The 19,170-nt window shown below is 40.9% G+C and overlaps 1 protein-coding gene across 1 annotated transcript in view; it reads left to right on the top strand.

Moving 5' to 3' along the window:
- Positions 1-19,170, top strand: part of LOC308094705 (uncharacterized protein) — a 207,966-nt gene that overhangs the window by 2,735 nt on the left and 186,061 nt on the right. Inside the window, exon 2 of the mRNA XM_080441511.1 lies at positions 3,124-3,415. Within this exon, the coding sequence (XP_080297637.1) occupies positions 3,133-3,415 (283 nt within the window). The 5' untranslated portion in view covers positions 3,124-3,132. The remainder of the gene's footprint in view (positions 1-3,123; positions 3,416-19,170) is intronic.

The following is a 19,170-nucleotide window of genomic DNA, read 5'->3' as shown; positions in this document are numbered from 1 at the left end:
CACAGCAGAGGGTAGACAGCAGACAGACAAGTTGTCGCATTTCAGTGACATCACTGTCTTTACGAGCGCCGAGCGCCGACCAGTGGCGTACCCACTGTAGAGGCAGGAGAGGCGGTCGCCTGCCCAACTAAGATCTCGCCTCCCCTAAAAAAAATTAAAAAAAACCCGAAAATGTGTCATTGCGTGCTTAATGTCCTCAAAGTCACGCATCCAACAAGCTTTGAACTGAGCAGATTGGACCTTCTGTTCCAGAGATAATGACCAAAACCTATTGAAAAAGGCCACTTTCGCCAGTTTTCTGGGTATTGAAAACCTCAAGGGATGCGTCCGTGACGTATATACCATGCGACCACTTAAACTCTGGATCTCCGATGCTAGCGGTTTTGACATACTGATGGAGTATATTATAGTATATTGTGGGTAGTATATCGAGATGAAAGATATGGGACATTAAAAAGGACAAATTAAACAAATGGGACAGATTATTAGAACACAAAAAAAATCGCTACAGCCTCAGTAGTTAACCAGTGAAATGACGGTATTTTACAATGCCTCTCATAGAGATTGCATTGAGAGCTGCAGTTCATCGTTCTAACGTGTGTCTCTATAAGGCTACCATGCTGCCTTTCCCTTATCTCACACAGCTCCCATCCCATGTCTCCTGTTATTGCCAATACAGGTGTGAATTTATGCACTTCAAGGAAATACCGTACAGCCTTATTCTGGACCATTTGTCCTTTTATATTTGTATTTGAGCCCCATATACCTGCCATTTAATTCATGACAGGGTAGAGACCAGTGTGAAATAGTTTGGAGTAGGCAGCATATCCCAGGTCACCCAGCTGTTTGGTTTTTGCTATTATACCACCCAGCGCCCTACCTGCAGATTCAGCCAATACAGATGTACCAATTTATGTTACAACCCGGCCTAGGTGTCACCAGGTGTATCATAAAAATTTACTCCCTCCTTCCCAGTCCCCAAACACATCCAGCCAACACCAGTTTGAAATACAGTGATTTATTAACAAAGTTGAAAACATGAGTAAGATACCTCAGGCACGGCACCTGTACATAAAACACTTAACTAAAAGAAAAAAACTCCTGGGAAATTTGTGACAGACAGATTTATAGATCACAGCCTGGTCAGGAGCCAATCACCAGCAAGGTCCACCTGGTAGCCAACCACTCACATTCACTCGCACCACTTACACACCAGTTCACCAGTTGGTACTCAATCACTCAATCAGCACCAGTCACCCATACACCAATGAGGGAAAAAGACATACACAGGGCAAAACACAGGAAATGACCCCTCGGGTCATAACATCGTCTGTCTGTCTGTCTGAAAAACAGAATACTGGAAAATTACATTTACCCCTGACCCCCCGCTTGGGAGCGTGAACAGTGGCAACTAAATAAAAGTGGCATAAGGCATCTTTTTCTAGTATTAAAATTCTATTGTCTTTTTTATGTACAATGTATTTGTATTTAAGTTCATAAAGTTAACATAAGTATAACTAGATGCATTTGAAATTAAATACAAATTTTACTTTTCAGAATTCCAATTAAAAAACTAGCAAAAAAAAAAATCTGGATTCCAATTCCGAAATAGCAAAAATAGCCGATCTACAAGCTCAAAACGCGTCGCAGTGCGGCGCGTTTTGAGCTTGTAGATTGTTTTTTTTTGCTACTTTTGTGTGATATAGAATGGCGAAGTACAGCATTAATTTATGAGAAAAAAAAAATACGGAGATAAGAGGTTTCTGCCCGACAGTATATGCAATGTGGCTCCCTGGAGTGAGTGGGGAAATATAGTGGCCCTCTCCATCATCAAAGTTGCCCACCCCTGGAATAGAACAAACATATTGTCAAGATCCTTATAATTGACAAAAGTTAGTTTTCCGGTAGATGTGGAAAAAAGTTAAACAAATAAAAAGAGGGACTTGACATAATTTGTTTCAGTTTTATATCAGTGGAAAATGAGGGGGGTCCACGGGGGGGATCCCGTGGACCCCCGGCCGCCACAGGGACCCGGGGACCCCGGGGACCCCCGGCCGCCACAAGACAATTTTTTTTCTGGCTTGTAGATCTTCGATTTTCGCATAAGAATTGAATAAGTGTGGAAAAACTCATTGGTTTACGATTGGAGTCATTGGACTAACAGCTATTTCATAAAACTTGAAGAACAAGGCACTGGATTAATAAAGCTTGGCTGTTAGCCTGGTCCGGACCAGGCTAACTTCACAGCTAAATTGCCATGGTAACTAAGGTAGCATTGCTTACATTTTATTGTGAAACCGAGTCATGGACATATCCAGGTTTACTGGCTAAGTTAATCTGCCGAGATAACCAGGGCCGGCGCGTCCATACAGGCGACCTAGGTGGCCGCCTAGAGCGGCAGTTTGGAGAGGCGGAAAAGAAAGTCGGGAAAAAATAATAATAATGATTATAAATCGGTAAAATCAGAATTAAATAACATAACCCTAACCTAACCCTAACCCAGCTATCCTAACCAGCTTTCGTGAAACCGATTCATGGCTGATCCTGGATAATTTAAGCCAGGATAGCTGATTAAACCCGGTTTATCCCTAATCCAGGTTTCGTGAAACAGGCCCATGGTGCACGCCTCCAAAGTGCTCAACAAAAGCACAATAATGCAGCAGTCACTGAAAGTCCTTCATGTAGGCTAGAGTCTCCTCATAGAGCTTTTCAATCGAGCGGTAATGTGTTTTATGGGATTGGGTCATTTATTCCATGTCCTATCTTTGTGATTATCACCTTGGTTCACGCGCACGTTTCAATACAACAACGCGACCCGTCTCTACAGTGAACTAATGGACGGCTGAATGTTTTGCGTCACACAGATTACATTGTTTTCATTTATTTCATAATGCTGTGTATCACTCTCTCATGTGAAAGTGTGTCTGTTACCCTTTGCAGGTTAATAGACAGGCAGGGCTACGGCATGTTGTGCTTTGGCCCCCAGTTGTGTGTGTGTGTGAGAGAGAGAGAGAGAATTACCCTGGTTGTGCTCTGCACCTCCTGATTCGCATATCTATTCACATCTGAAGAGAATGATGCTAATGAGTCAGTGTTTCCTTCTGTGTTCTCTGTTTGTACCAGGGATCAACCATGGCAACTACACAACAAGTCAACATCAAAGATATTTTGAAGCAGTTGGACGATACAGAATTAAAAGAGCTCAAGTATTTTTTTTGTGAGGATGAACGGCTCCCTAAACAGATCCCCTATCCAGAGCTGGATAAACTTGACAGGTTGGACACCGGTAGGAAGATAAAGCAGACCTATGGCGCTGACAGTCTAAAGTACATCATGATGGGTCTGGAGCAGAGCGACAGGAAGGATCTGGTGGAGAAGTTTTCACATGCAGTGTCAGCACCCAAGAGAAGTGAAGGTAGATCAATAGAATTTAAACATAGGCACATTTGTGTGTGTGTGTGTGTGTGTGTGTGTGTGTGTGTGTGTGTGTGTGTGTGTGTGTGTGTGTGTGTGTGTGTGGGTGTGTGTGTGAGAGCGCACACACACGTGTTCGCATGCATGTGTGTACATCCAAACCTGTTTGTGTGTGTCATCTCTCTCTCTCTCTCTCTCTCTCTCTCTCTCTCTCTCTCTCTCTCTCTCTCTCTCTCTCTCTCTCTGCAGTACCAGATACAACACCAGCATCAACCAAACCCCTCCCTCCCACTCCTATGACAACACACCACACCACAGGTAAGACAAACACATCACACATGTCATAAACTCCTTAGGCTACACTGTTAAAACCATGATAGTTTAACTCTGAAATTTGGTTACATTAATCTTGTACACTGTTGTAGTTAGTTACAAATGGGTTGACATCTGGATTGCGACATCCACACAAACGCGACATCCAGATTGTGATGCCACATCATGTGTGTGTATATATGTCACAGGGAAATTGGCATTCCAGGGAAATTGAAAGAGGAGCGCTCGCTTTTAGGCGCGGGGCTTCGGCGTGAGGCGGGGCTTTTTGAGACAGGGTTTTTTACGCGAGGCTCCCGAGGAGGAGGAGGAGGCGCGAGGCGGGGCTTTGATACGAGGGCGCGCCTCCTCGGCCTCAAGCTCTGCTGAGTCGGCACGCCTCTGTCATGGACAATAACTATTATTTTCCTGTAACATATAATTTCCCTGTAACATATATATGTTAATTTCCCTGTAACATATATATGTTACAGGGAAATTGGCATTCCAGGGAAATTGAAAAAGGAGCGCTTGTTTTTACCACCCACCCAGGCAATTCTGTATAACCAACGCTAGAGGGCAATGAATGTAAGCCACACGCATGCACATGCGTGTGCGCGGGCACTCGCGGGCGCGCCTCCTCGGCCTCAACCTCTGCTGAGTCGGCGCGCCTCCGTCATGGACAATAACTATTATCACGTGTGCGTGTGAACGCGTGTTCAGCGTTCCCCTCATTATGGTTCCCCTAGCATAGCTTCCTGGTTGCTATGTGGGGGGGAACAACAAAAGCCAGGTCGGCCTCGCATCAAAGCCCCGCCTCGCTCCTCCTCCTCCTCGCGCCGCCTCGTATCAAAGCCCCGCCTCGCGCCTCCTCCTCCTCGCGAGCCTCGCGTAAAAAACCCTGTCTCAAAAAGCCCTGCCTGGCGTCAAAGCCTCGTGCCTAAAAGCGAGCGCTCCTCTTTCAATTTCCCTGGAATGCCAATTTCCCTGTGACATATTCAGTACACTAGATGTTTCAAGCCTGAAAATCAATTTTCACATGGTCTGCATATATGGGTATGTCACTTCTTTGACGGAACCTAAGACAAACAATGTGTCCCAAAAGTTGACAATTCACACCCGTTTTGAAACACGAAAACAACATGATGTCACATGTCACATTTTGGGGAATATCACACACATTAACATTGAAATGCAAAAGTCACATGACGTCATATGTCTCGTTTTGGGACAATTTGCCTCCATTAACATTGAGATGTAAAAGGCCCCCCCTAAGCCAGATGTATTGTTAGTCTGGGCCATGTCGGGAACCATTCAAGTTGGGAATTGACTTTACGTGTGTGTGTGTGTGTGTGTGTGTGTGTGTGTGTGTGTGTGTGTGTGTGTGTGTGTGTGTGTGTGTGTGTGTGTGTGTGTGCGCGCGCATATATGTAGCCTATATATATATATATATAAGGGTATTATATAAGGGTATTTCACTTTACAAAAACATCTGGAGTCATTTTAACATCTACTATGGCTTTTGTGTGTACCCCAGATGCCTGATTCAGTATTTAGATTTTTGAAATGTATTTTATCAGACACGCCCCTTACTATACAAACCAAATGGCCCTAATAACTAAACTAAACTGGTCGTAAATATGGGGTAAATAAAGTTCGTAAAGGAGGTCGAATTTTGGGTACTCACAAACTGACGTGCAATTCTCTAAGGGGTTCGTATATCCCTGAGACGTGCGTATGACCAGGTGTAGGACATGATTAATCTGGAAGGCTGCCTCCAACAGCATCCAACTTCAACGTCACCATACTGAACAGTGTTGCCATGTCCGCTTATTAGAAGCGAATTTGGCCTTATTTTTCTCTAAAGTTGCTTGTAAATATTGGTAGCTGTGGGGTGTGTTTTTTTGGTCTTGTTTCTAAAGTGTAGTTGATTATTTGGGCTTGCTTCACAATTGTTCAATTATTTCAACCGGTGGTTCTCAAATATTTTTATGTCATGGACCCCCAAGTTAATATGTAGGCTAATTTATCCCTATAAGCCCCATCTGAAAATGTTTTGTGCCAGCTGGAGCCCCGTACCAGATTTGTGTTGTTAGAATGTTAAAAAAATCTTCCAAATATTCCACATTGTATTACAAGATTATTTTTTTTAAATAGCACATCTACAAGCTCACAACGGTTTAATTAAAGTGCTTATAATGGCGTAAGTGCCAGTTGCTTCTTTTGGGCTTGTTTTCCTAGATCTGGTTGCTTATTTCTCTCACAACATATGGCAACGCTGATGCAAGTTTGAAGTTCAACTCCGCCGTCCCTCGCCTAAAGATAACAGATGTGGCGTCGCATCACCTTGACAACGTACTGTTCTGTCTGGAAGCGGATCAAGTAATAAATGCTCTCATGTGTAATGAGAATAAAGAAGGTTACAAGGTTTAACCCCATTACCAAATAAAAGGCAAATAAAACGTGGAAAGGATATTATATAAGCCTTTTCTAATGAACATTGCGCACCTTTACCGAGGTAAAAAGATGATGAAATCCAGCATTCAGTGGAACGCTGCTATCCGATTATGGACCAGAGCTTATTGATTACTTTTTGATTAAATTAGTTAATTTTGGATTTATATATCGCTGTCCTACGTCGGAATGGGGAATGGATCTTCTGGACACAGCTTTCATCCACTATAGTTTCCTCATCAGATGGTAAGATTTATTAGGCTGTTGTGTGTGGCGTTCATGTGATCAATATACAGTAGCCTACAGTAGGCTATTACAAATTAATACCGTGGCACGGACACTGGAGATGCAAGTCAGTCCCTCCGCAGTTTCATTAAGGCATCATAGCCTATGTTCATTATTACGTGACACTTTGGCTGAGATGGCCCGCTGGCAAACACACTGAGGGACCTAATAATTCAGCTCTAAATGCAACTGATAGCCTAGAAAATAAATAAAAAGCGGTGGAATCTACATCATGTCTATATTATGTATAGGCTACAAGCAAAACATCGTTTGAAATTTTTATTTTTATTTTTATTTTTTATATGTGTTGACAAATGTTTGGCACATATATATTTTATTTGAGGTTTGGCACTGTTGTAATTGATTTTGGCATGAAGAATAAAGCATTCTAAAGACATACGCACATTTCAGCCCTGGTAAAACAGCCTCGGGGCTGACTTGGGAACATGCGCACCTCACGCTCAAAACACAGACAAAAAAAACATTAATGAATCTGACTGCAGGTGTAGGATTTGTCTTAAATGCCGGTAAGTACAAAATATGGTCGTAAATCGCTTAGTGAATTGGGGCCATTGTAACTTGAACTTGAACTCGAATCACAATAGATTCATCGAAAACACCCGTCCTTGGTTCTGGGGACTGATATTGTCCTCCTAATACGTGAGGGGGCCATGTTTTTTCAATTCTTTTTTTTATTTATAATATTTTGGGGAAAAGGAAAAAAAAACACAATAAAAATTAAGTGCCTTAAATGAATGAAAAAAGTAATACAAAAATATGGCCCCCTCGTGTATTGGGAGGGCAGTATAGACCATATTCACACGGCGGCCATATTGGAATTTAACATTGAAAGTGCCGCCACCCGGGGTGGCTACTTTCATTGACTTCATAGAAACATGGCCGCCGTGTGAATATGGTCTATGAGTCACCAGAACCAAGGACGGTGTTTTCGATGATTCTATCATGGTTAAAATGGAGTTTGAAGTTACAATGGGTTTGTATGGGAAGATGGCGTGTCTGATAAAATTGATATCACATAATCTAAATACTGAATCAACTTAAATACTGTCTGGCCCGAGGCGTTCCCAGGCCAGTGTGGAGATAATCCCCCCATCTGGTCCTTGGTCTGCCAGGGGGTCTCCTCCCAGTGGGACGTGCACCAAGGACCTCCCTCCTATAGGGAGACCCTCAGAAGGCATCCGTAAAAGATGCCCGAAGCACCTTAGCTGGCTCCTTTCCAAGTGAAGGTGCAACGCCTTTTTTTCATTAATATGTTTATTCGAAGTTAGGAGCAGTGGCTCTTCTGTACTGTGGCTCTGTACTGACTGTACTTCTCACCTTATCGATCGATAGATTTGTCATTTGATCAAACATCCCCCCTCCTGAATCCAAAGCATTGTTTAGTGGCAAGACGTGTGTTAGCAACAATTCATGATCTTAAAATATTGACTTATTTTACTGATATGAAAGCATTATTACAAAGTATTGCTGTCCCACTTTTCTGACCCATATGACTCACTTGAAATTTCTCAAAATTGCATCTTTCTAGTTTTTACTATCCGCAAAAGCTTTCCACGCTTCCCCTCCCTTTTGTGGCTCCCTGTAGCTTTACCAAAAACATATGGATTTTATTTTTCACATTCATTTTTTCATTTATCGTTGTTGTAGTAGGCCAAACATGACACATACATTCTTACGTTCTCCAATATTGTAAAAATGTGTAGAATAAATAAAAGGTTTCAACATTTCTGTCAACTAAAATTTGCGTCATAGCCTGTGACACATTCATTGGCGAGGTACCAGCCAGGTGGCTTGTGTAAACAAACCGGTGTGTGTTGTTTGCTTTCACTGTCAATGCTGCTGGATAGTCATTAGTCATTCAAATATTGTCATACTCATACTGTGTTCAAACACTATACAGTACAGTTACAGTATATATCCTACACTACTGCATATTGAAACAGATCTAAGATTCAATTTATTTAGTTAAAGACCAGCTCATTGCCCATTTCCCTCCTCAAATGTTTTCATATACATACAAGTAAGACGCGCGAACGCTGGAAGCGAACGCAGCTCGAAAATATTGTGTATTTACGGACTTGTAATCCGTGTTATTTCACCGTGATGGGGAGAGAGCATTGACATTGTGTGTGTGTGTGTGTGTGTGTGTGTGTGTGTGTGTGTGTGTGTGTGTGTGTGTGTGTGTGTGTGTGTGTGTGTGTGTGTGTGTGTGTGTGTGTGTGTGTGTGTGTGTGTGTGTGTGTGTTGCAGGCTGTTGTGCATTGTAATCAGAGCATTATGAGAGCATTAACACAGACAGACACACAGACAGACACACACACAACCTGAGCAGGGTTACATAGTAAGCTCCACTTGGTCGGATTTGTAACAGACCGTTCGGCCACCACCTTTGTTTAGATTCAACAGAGTAGCACCTGTTGAATCTAGTGTCTCCATAATGAATCAGCTCCATGTGGAAGAGAGTATTGATGACATGCCGTAAAGATCGTCTGGAACGGGGCTCGTCAGGCTACATTGGAGCCTAGGTGCTAGGCCAGTGATCCGGGCCAAGTTTCCTGTTTTAAAATGTTCAGAAACCTGTATTTAAAAATGTTTAGGTTTGAGCCTCCTGAGCCACATTCTGCAAACGGGAGTATTATACTGTTTTTTGGATTTAATTTATTTTCCCTGCATGTTGATCCAGCACCCAGCCTCCAGCAGCCTATGCGTGTCTCTTATCTTTTTTAATTTTTTATAATGTTTTGCCCATACTCTCACCCGCAACTCAACTGTCATTCCTCTTAGCTTCAACAAGTCACTTTGTCGACCAGCTTCGGGTTGACTTGATTAAGAGAGTGAAGATGGTTGACTCCATCCTGGATCTGCTCCTTGCTGAGGGTGTCATCACCCATGAGGGCCGCAGTAATGTGAGGTCTAAGACCACCTCTATGGAGAAGATGAGGGAACTCTATGAGCTCCTGGAGTCCGGTGGGCCAAAAGCCAAAGAAATATTCTACAAAGGTCTTGAGGAAAATGAGCAGTTTCTTCTCCAAGATCTGAAACAGAAGTAATTGTTAGTAGTTTTTTTTTAACGTATTGTACGTATACGTATTGCATTTTAACACAAGAGAATGTACCTTTTCAGGCGATAATGATTTCAACAGTATTACATATCATGCTATTTTTTCATCTTTCTATTTCCAAGAGCTCCATTTTTCTATTTCAATGTATTCCTATTTCATTTTTTTTTTTTGTTTTATACGCAGGATTGTCATTATCTGGCATTAGCCTGGCGAGGTTGTATTTCTATAAATGTAGGTGATGACTTGCAACTGTGTACTTTATTACTTACTTGCACCTGTGTAATACACCCTGAAGTGCAGTGGCAAAATGCATTTTGCCGTAATAAAGCCATGAAACATTAAAGCAAGATGGTCCACTGTGTATTTTTTAAAAAAATGTGTGTGTGGTCCATTCCTATTATGTTAAGGAAGTTTTTACTCTTAAGATTTGTGAATACTTTCTTGCCTTGACCAACACCTCTCACTCTGTTTCAAATGTAATACTTTTTTTGTTTTTAACAAATGATATCAGCTTAGCAATTTGAATGAAAAGGTTCAAACTTTGAAAGAGTTCTGAATACTTGCATGTCTCCCTTTTGCTTTGACAGCATGCTCTCAAGACACTTTTGTTAGTCTTTAGTATTGTATCAAACCCAGGAATGCTACATGTTATGGTTTTCAGAATATGATTGCACTACTCACACCAAGCACTATAACTATACAAATACACTGTAGTTAGAAATCGTTACAACTCTGTCCAACTCATGGATGGCAGAGTCCACACCACAACTTAACTGTCGGGTTGAAACCTCATATGTCCAAAACTGTTACTTTTCAGGATTCAAATAATAAAATTGTAAAAGTACTTTTGATGCTTTTGTGTGATGCTGTAGGACGATCAAGTATGGCACTAATTTTTGAAAAAACACAAAAAGTTAAAATATGGAGATTTATATATATTATTATATAATCGTTATAGTCCTTGATGTGAATGGCCCTTACGATGGCCCTGTTAGGCCTAAGCTTAAATGAAATGTCTCCATTTAGAGTCAACCAACTTTAGGCATAACATGGATATTTTGCTAAACTAACATACTTTTTGAGGTATTAATCATTGTTTAATACAATCAGATTGGACTTTTCGGTCTTACAATTTGGGCTTTAGCTATAGTCTGACTCGAGCCAAGGTTGTAATGGACCAGACTTGGAATCAATGGCAGTGAGGACTCTCAGGAGACACTGGGTTTCACACTGGTCCAGAGGAAGACTCAGCATGTACATACCATCATGATGCTGTATAGGGCATAGCAGTGGCGGCCATTTTCTGGTTCCACTCCAAAATAGTCAATGCATTTTTCCCATTGACATTTCCAAAAATATTTATATCAATTCGTTTAAGCCTTAGAATCACGCCATCCAGGGTCCTGGTGGATCATGACCATAAAACGTTTGATTCTGTGAAAAAAAACTTTTTTTGAAAAAGGCAAAACAAAGGGTATTTATAAAATATAGTATATCATATAATTAAATATAAAATAAAATAAAAATCACAGAAAAAAATGTTTTATGGTCATGATTCACCAGGACCCTGGATGCCTTGATTCTAGGCTTAAAGGGATATTTCACTTTAAAAAAAAGTTTTGGTCATTTTATCGTCTACTCAGGCTTTTGTGAGCCCCCCAGACAGTTTTTAAGTTGCTCGATTCAGTATTTAGATATTTGATATTCATTTTATCAGATACTGTACCACCCTTTACCCTTCCTATACAAACCCATTATAACTTCCAACTCCATTTTAACCATGTTAAATTCATTGAAAACACCCGTCCTTGGTTCTGGTGACTCACCCTGCCCTCCTAATGCGTGAGGGGGCCGTGTTCTTCGGATAAATGTTTTCATTTATTTTATTTCATTTTTTTATTGTATTTTATTTTTTTCATTTTCCAAAAAAAATATTAAAAATAAATGAAAAAAGTAATTGAAAAAACACGGCATTAGGGGGTCGATATGAGTCACCTGAACCAAGGACGGGTGTTTTTGATGAATCTAACATGGTTAAAATGGAGTTTGAAGTTACAATGGGTTTGTATAGGAAGGGTAAAGGGTGGTACAGCATCTGATAAAATGAATATCAAATATCTAAATACTGAATCGAGCAACTTAAAAACTGTATGGGGGGCTCACAAAAGCCTGAGTAGACGATAAAATGACCAAAACTTTTTTTGAAAGTGAAATATCCCTTTAAAATAATTGATATAAATATTTTTGGAAATGTCAATGGGAAAATTGCATTGACTATTTTGGAGTGGAACCAGAAAATGGCCGCCACTGCTATGCCCTATACTCCCATCTCACACGCACGCACGCGCGCACACACGATCCTACCATGTAATTATCTGTAATCTCATTTTATATTTCTACACCAAAAGCCGTTCATATTACACGAGTTTAGTATGTATATATACAGTGGTGGCTTATCCAACGGGCTTGAGGTGCTGAAGCACAGGGCACCAACCCTTTGGGGGGAAACCAAACGGACTGAATAAAAAAAAAAAGCCGAAAAACGACGATTTAGAGCGTCCGTTTCTTCCGCGCAGCTCGCACCCCCCCACCCCCCCCCCTCCCTTGAGAAAACCGTCCCGGGGGGCACTAAAACGTTGTCCGCGCTCCCCCCCCCCCCCCGTTGACAAAACGGGGGCGGGGGGCACTAAACCGGGTCCAAGCAACGGGCACCACGAAGGGTTAATCCGCCCATGTATATATAGTAATAGCTTTTATGTTTTATTGTTTTGCTCCCTTCACTTTCCAGACCCCCCGCCCACGGTCCAAACCCCCCACCATGGCCTGAAAGACGGCCAAGATCCTTCCATGACTGACCCTCTTATGATGAGTGCTGGTCCTCATGTAAGTTTATTTTATTGTTCACCTTTATTTTACCAGGAGTTTTACCGTTCAGATTCAATCTCTTTTCACCAAGTCCTGGCCCTGACAGCAGCATACAAAGTTTAACATAAAATAGCAATATAAAAATACATGTATAATAAAATGTAAAATTAATGTAAAACAAGAAAAGTACATGGTGATTTAGCTGTGTTAGGTAACAGTACATGTGCAATCAGTGGCCAAATAGTCCTTGATTCTCTTTTTAAAGTCCTCCATGCTGATACGAGAGTCTAGTTTTGGATGGCTCTGTAGCTCACACCAAGATGAGGATGCAAACACATTAAAAGCAGTTTCACCAAAGACTGTACAGAAAATGAATAATGCATGGAAATTGATCATCTGATTTCTGTACATTATTCCATGAACCCGTACACAAAACATGTTATGTGGACCAGGTTTAAGTTAACAATGTGTCCTAAGTCTGACCTGTGCTCTGTCTGTCAGTCCACTGAGCTTCATATGAAACACTCTCTGATGGACATCCAGGACCTATCCCAGGTCAGAATATAATCCTTGAAAACCGCACTGGTCAAACCTTTAAATGTCATCCTCAAGGAATATAGAAAAGGAAAGAATGGTTCAGAAGGAAAATGCAGTCACCTGTAATTTGCATGATGATGATGATGATGATGATGAAGATGATTTATCTGCTTCCTCAGAGGATATCTCGTGGGAAGGGATATTCTGTTGTATTCTATTTAGATGTATGTATGCTGTTTGCTCGTCCACAACCGCTAAGTATGTCATTTACAAATAATCTGCTGTAGGTTTGATGGATAGCCTACCTGCTATCCTAAATACTTAGTTTCTAGCACTTAGCTGGCACTTTGTAAGTCACTACAAGAAGAGCTTTGCTGAATGCCAACATTTTAACTGTGAATTATTCTATTGTATTTTATCTGTCTGTATAGGTTTAGGTTATTGTGCTTTTATGTCTTAATTAAGAGTATTTTTAATTTGGTACTCAAAGCAACTCCCTTCCACAGGACCTTGAGTTGGGGGTGAAGAAGGAGCTGCCGGTAGGAGCTCACAAAGGTAGGGCCATATTGAATTCAAATGAGCAGTATTCAAATGAAGGGCATCCCTCCAAGGTTTTACCAGGAAACCCCAAATCCCCCTTCCCAAAATGTTAAAAGTCAACTATAAATCTAAAATCTAACCCTATGGCTCAAAGTCACTGTGTTCTGTTTTCTTGCACAATGTAGCAGACATCCCTCCTCTCCCGGAAGTTCCGGGAGTCTCCCGGGAATTAGCGTCCACTCCTGGACACCCGCCACCGTTCATAAATCTCCTGCAAATGCCGACCATGGTGGAAAACGGTTTCTATTTACTGTTCAGTGCTCAGATCCAGTGGCGGCCCATCAATAGAGGGCGCTAGTGTGTCGCACCACCTCTCCCAAATTATAAGCTATTGTACCCAAAACCTAATTCTTCTTTCCATTACCTCCAGTATTTTATCATTATTGTATATTTTTTCATTGTATATTTTTATTATAAATAAAAATATGCCACTCATCGGTTAGTATTTGGGACCTCGGCGCATATTTGGGATCTTCGGCGCACACCTTAACCCTTTAAAAGTCACACCAAGAAAAAAGCTGTGGAGAAAAAAAAATCTTTGCATTTTTATTTATTTGGGCCAATAGTAAAAATCAATTATATATATTTTTAACAGACCCAACGGTTTTCCAAATATAGGCCTCTACCAAATCGTTGAGATGTCACTTTGTGGTTATGGTAAAAGTTTCATGCATTTACATTGATTTATATGCATTCACTGAGAAATATAGATATTTCTATTCATACATATCTCTGTCTATGAACATGACTATGCATATAAGTTGGAAATGTAAATAATCAACACAAACAAAATGCATTATCATAGCGAATGTATCAAAATACATTTACAAATACAAATAAATGAAGAAAAAGTATTTTTTTAAAAAGTGCAAGCCTATGTAGAAATAAACCAGTGTGGTGTGGGTGATGGCTGAATTAGTCAATCACACCTGGCCTGAGTCCAAACTAATAGGCTCTATGCACAGCAGACATATTGAAAAAAAATTGGGCCTCTTCCTTACTTCCTTCACAGGCATTACCAATGATGCTAATGAAGGCTCTGCTCCATTTAGTGTAGCACAGTGGTTCTCAAACATTTTAATTTCAAGGACCCCCAAAACTCTGAGAGAGTACAAATGGAACCAAATGTACCCCTATCCGTACACTCTCAGAGTTACACACCTGTAAGGGGCCATTTGGAACCCTCTCAAGAAACCATGAGACCACACTTTGAGACCCACTGGTGTAGCAGAGTGTTTCCAGTGAGCCAACATGCACAAAATCAGCACCCTAACTCTGTTTGACCAGAATGGAACAAAGCCTTCATTAGTATCATTGGAAGGGGCCCAACGTTTTTCCAATATGGCTGCTGTGCTGTGCTGTGCATATAGGCCTGTGGCAAACAGCCAAAAAGGGATTTAGTTTTCGAGATACCCCTACCGGAGGTAGAACCAAACACAACATAGTTTTTCTTCATCTCTAAGGCCTCCCATACATGAAATGGATTGTTGTGTAAAAATATTTTACAGCAAAAGTGGTGAAATTTAGTTTAGTTATACACCCCAAACAAAAAATAAAGCCTGGCAGTCTGGGGGTTGAGGCATAAAAATTCATGTAAATTCACAATGGAATCTCTGACAGGTTTAAAACTTGGCATAAATGAAGTCAGGACATACCTCTACATTCTAAAAAAGACTGAATGTCAATATCTGAATGTGAATAGGAGATAATTTGAACACCTACATAGGCTGAATTGTAAATCTATGTAGAATGTTCTCTTTACTTTGTAGTGACTCTGACATGGATTGTCATAGGACCTATGATGTCTTGTGTGGTTCTACTGAATCCAGCAATATCAATTGTGTAAAAGTAGCTTTAATACTCATGGAGTTATGTCACTAAACATATATGGTGTCCCAAATAGGGAAAACATGTAACAGTCCTAATGAAATCTACAGTATCACACAGATTAGTTTTATTTTCAATTCACTTATCAAGGGTGGACAAATTAGCAATTCACTTGAGTAGAAGTCCCTAAAATGTATAAAATGTCCCAAAGTTGAGAAAATGTGAAAATATTATGCAACTTCAACAAGAAGAATTCAGGCGTACAGTAGAACTACAAAGAATTATTTAGCAAACCTGACTGAGGGAAACCAAGCTCCAACCATTTAATGCTCAAAGACATCCTCATAACAACAAGTCATTCACTTATGTAGAGTTTATATGTCCAAACCTTACCCAAATTGGTACATTATCCCTGAAGTCATGTGATCAAGATGGATCTGTCCGATTTTTCACATTCCATTCTAGTTGGCATCTAAAGTTTGCAGGCTCGTTTTTAGCAACATGCCTCAAATCATGAACGCAGCGTTTGATTGGCGTGACATTTTGCTCTCACATTCCAACTAGGTCAAGGAGGAAATGTTAAAAATTGGCCTCATGGTGGCGCAGGACGATAACAGGACGATTCACGTTGTGGCCTATAACTCTTGAACTGTAGGTCATACAATCAAAATGTTGTTGCTACTCCTACCAATTTTGTCCAAACCTTACCCAAATTGGTACACATTATCCCTGAAGTCATGTTAACAAAACAAGTATCTGAAAGCCAATCATAGTCAAACCAAATGGAATTTGAAAATCTGACAACATTTTCAGGAGGGGCACGTTTGCACATAATGCCACAAGCATTGCTCCCAGTAGCCCATGGAAAAACCTCATTCAAAAGTATTCAGATTATCCTGGTATAGCGCCACCATGAGGTAAATTTTAGCTACAGTGTACCTGGCCTGGTGGAGACCTGCTCCGAGGAGCACTTTGTATGGTTTTATACTAAATTCATACTGATACATTTCTCTTGTTTTGTTTGCCAGATTATGGCATGCTGCACCCTGGTGTGATTTGTGACGGCTGTGAGGGAAACATTTTCGGGACCAGGTATAAGTGTACAGTGTGTTCTCACTATGACCTGTGCTCTGGCTGTCAGTCCACTGGGCTTCATGAGGAACACCGTCTGAGGTCCATCCCCATTCCAGGTCAGAATATAATCATTGCTGTTGGCAGAAACCTCATATCTCCATATGTAAATTCTTATGTTTCCCCCCACTCCTCCCGTAAATGAATGTCCTACTTTGCCATACTAGTGTCACACAAAGGTAGCACAAATAGCCAACGTGCAAGCAATAGAGAGTCCTACTAGTTGGGTCACTTGTTCGGCAGGCAGGGGAATGATGATGAGATAGAATGAACCTTGCATTCATTGGTGTTACGTTGCTCCGCCCCCTCTTCTGATCATTGTCCGTCATTGGAGTTACTTAACCCCTCACCCTATTCTGATTGGTCGATATTTCATAGTTCCTATCTTTTGCAATAATCTTTAAACAGTGTTCCTATTGGCGCAACTTTAAAAAAAATCCTTGTCCTTCATTATAGTTACTTAGCTCTGCTCCTTGTTCTGGTTGGTCGATATTTGCCCCCAACGTGGACAGAGTTTCGACGGCCCTGTCATCGCTGCTTGCAGCTTTAATTTAGAATTCAATTTGTATCTATGTTTATTGCTGATATTACATTTAATTTGCATGATTCAACTTTAAGTAAACAGCACTTTTACACTGCACTGTCCATTGTCAATTTCATACTCAATTATGACACTTTTTCAGTATGTTATTTGTCATACAAGGTATTGTGCAGTCGGTGGGGAGGGGGCCCCCAAACTTGAGCTTTGCCAGGAATTTGAGATGCACAGGTCAAGGATGTATCCAAACAGGGGAAAGTACCATCACCTCGACTTGGCTGGGACTGGGGTCTTGTACCAGAATGTCAGAAAGATCAATGTCTCCCATACCACTAAACGACAATTCAACCATTTGGTTGAGCATATTTTTTTAGATAGGAATAAAATCATACTAATAGAATTATTTCAGCATATGAAATAACATTATACAGTATGTATTATATTAACAAGACTGAATTAGCAGAAGCACTATTTGTCCATAGCAAATAGTTGTATGACTTTAGTTTAGCTACACTACTTTTACCATAAAGTGACAAACGACCTGTTTGGTACTGTAGAGCATGTTTTCAGAAAATGATTGGACCATTGTTAGATTTTTTAAAATTGTATCAAGTTACATAATCATGTTCAGTAACACCTCTGAGATGATAATATGAAAAAAAAAATCTTACCTCTGAAATTTCAACCAAAAATAGACCACCTTTCAGGGGTGACTTGAAATGACCAAAACTTTTTTTGAAAGTGAAATATCCCTTTAAATGAATTGATATAAATATTTTTGGAAATGTCAATAGGAAAAATGCATTGACTATTTTGTAGTGGAACCAGAAAATGGCCTTCACTGCTATGCCCTATACTCCCATCTCACACGCACGCACGGACGCACGCGCGCACACACGATCCTACCATGTAATTATCTGTAATCTAAAGCATTTTATATTTCTACACCAAAAGACGATCATATTACACGAGTTTAGTATGTATATATACAGTGGTGGCTTATCCAACGGGCTTGAGGTGCTGAAGCACAGGGCACCAACCCTTGGGGGGGGCACCAAACGGACTGAATTAAAAAAACGGCGAAAAACAGCGATTTAGAGCGTCCGTTTCTTCCGCGCAGCTCCCACCCAGCTCCCCCCCCCCCCCCCCCGTTGACAAAACCGTCCCGGGGGGCACTAAAACATTGTCCGCGCTCCCCCCCCCGTTGACAAAACGGGGGCGTGGGGCACCAAACCGGGTCCAAGCACCGGGCACCACAAAGGGTTAATCCGCCCATGTATATATAGTAATAGCTTTTATGTTTTATTGTTTTGCTCCCTTCACTTTCCAGACCCCCCGCCCACGGTCCAAACCCCCCACCATGGCCTGAAAGACGGCCCAGATCCTTCCATGACTGACCCTCTTATGATGAGTGCTGGTCCTCATGTAAGTTTATTTTATTGTTCACCTTTATTTTACCAGGAGTTTTACCGTTCAGATTCAATCTCTTTTCACCAAGTGCTGGCCCTGACAGCAGCATACAAAGTTTAACATAAAATAAGTATAAAACAGCAATATAAAAATACATGTATAATAAAATGTAAAATGTATGTAAAACAAGAAAGGTACATGGTGATTTAGCTGTGTTAGGTAACAGTACATGTGCGATCAGTGGCCAAATAGTCCTTGATTCTCTTTTTAAAGTCCTCCATGCTGATACGAGAGTCTAGTTTTGGATGGCTCTGTAGCTCACACCAAGATGAGGATGCAAACACATTAAAAGCAGTTTCACCAAAGACTGTACAGAAAATGAATAATACATGGAAATTGATCATCTGATTTCTGTACATTATTCCATGAACCCGTACACAAAACATGTTATGTGGACCAGGTTTAAGTGAACAATGTGTCCTAAGTCTGACCTGTGCTCTGTCTGTCAGTCCACTGAGCTTCATATGAAACACTCTCTGATGGACATCCAGGACCTATCCCAGTCAGAATATAATCCTTGAAAACCGCACTGGTCAAACCTTTAAATGTCATCCTCAAGGAATATAGAAAAGGAAAGAATGGTTCAGAAGGAAAATGCAGTCACCTGTAACTTGCATGATGATGATGATGATGATGATGATTTATCTGTTTCCTCAG

Source organism: Gymnoscopelus braueri, assembly GCF_963280865.1.
Source record: "Gymnoscopelus braueri genome assembly, chromosome: 11".
Lineage (NCBI taxonomy): Eukaryota > Metazoa > Chordata > Actinopteri > Myctophiformes > Myctophidae > Gymnoscopelus > Gymnoscopelus braueri.
Note: the sequence above shows the minus strand (reverse complement) of the source record. Positions and strands in the feature narration are given on the sequence as shown.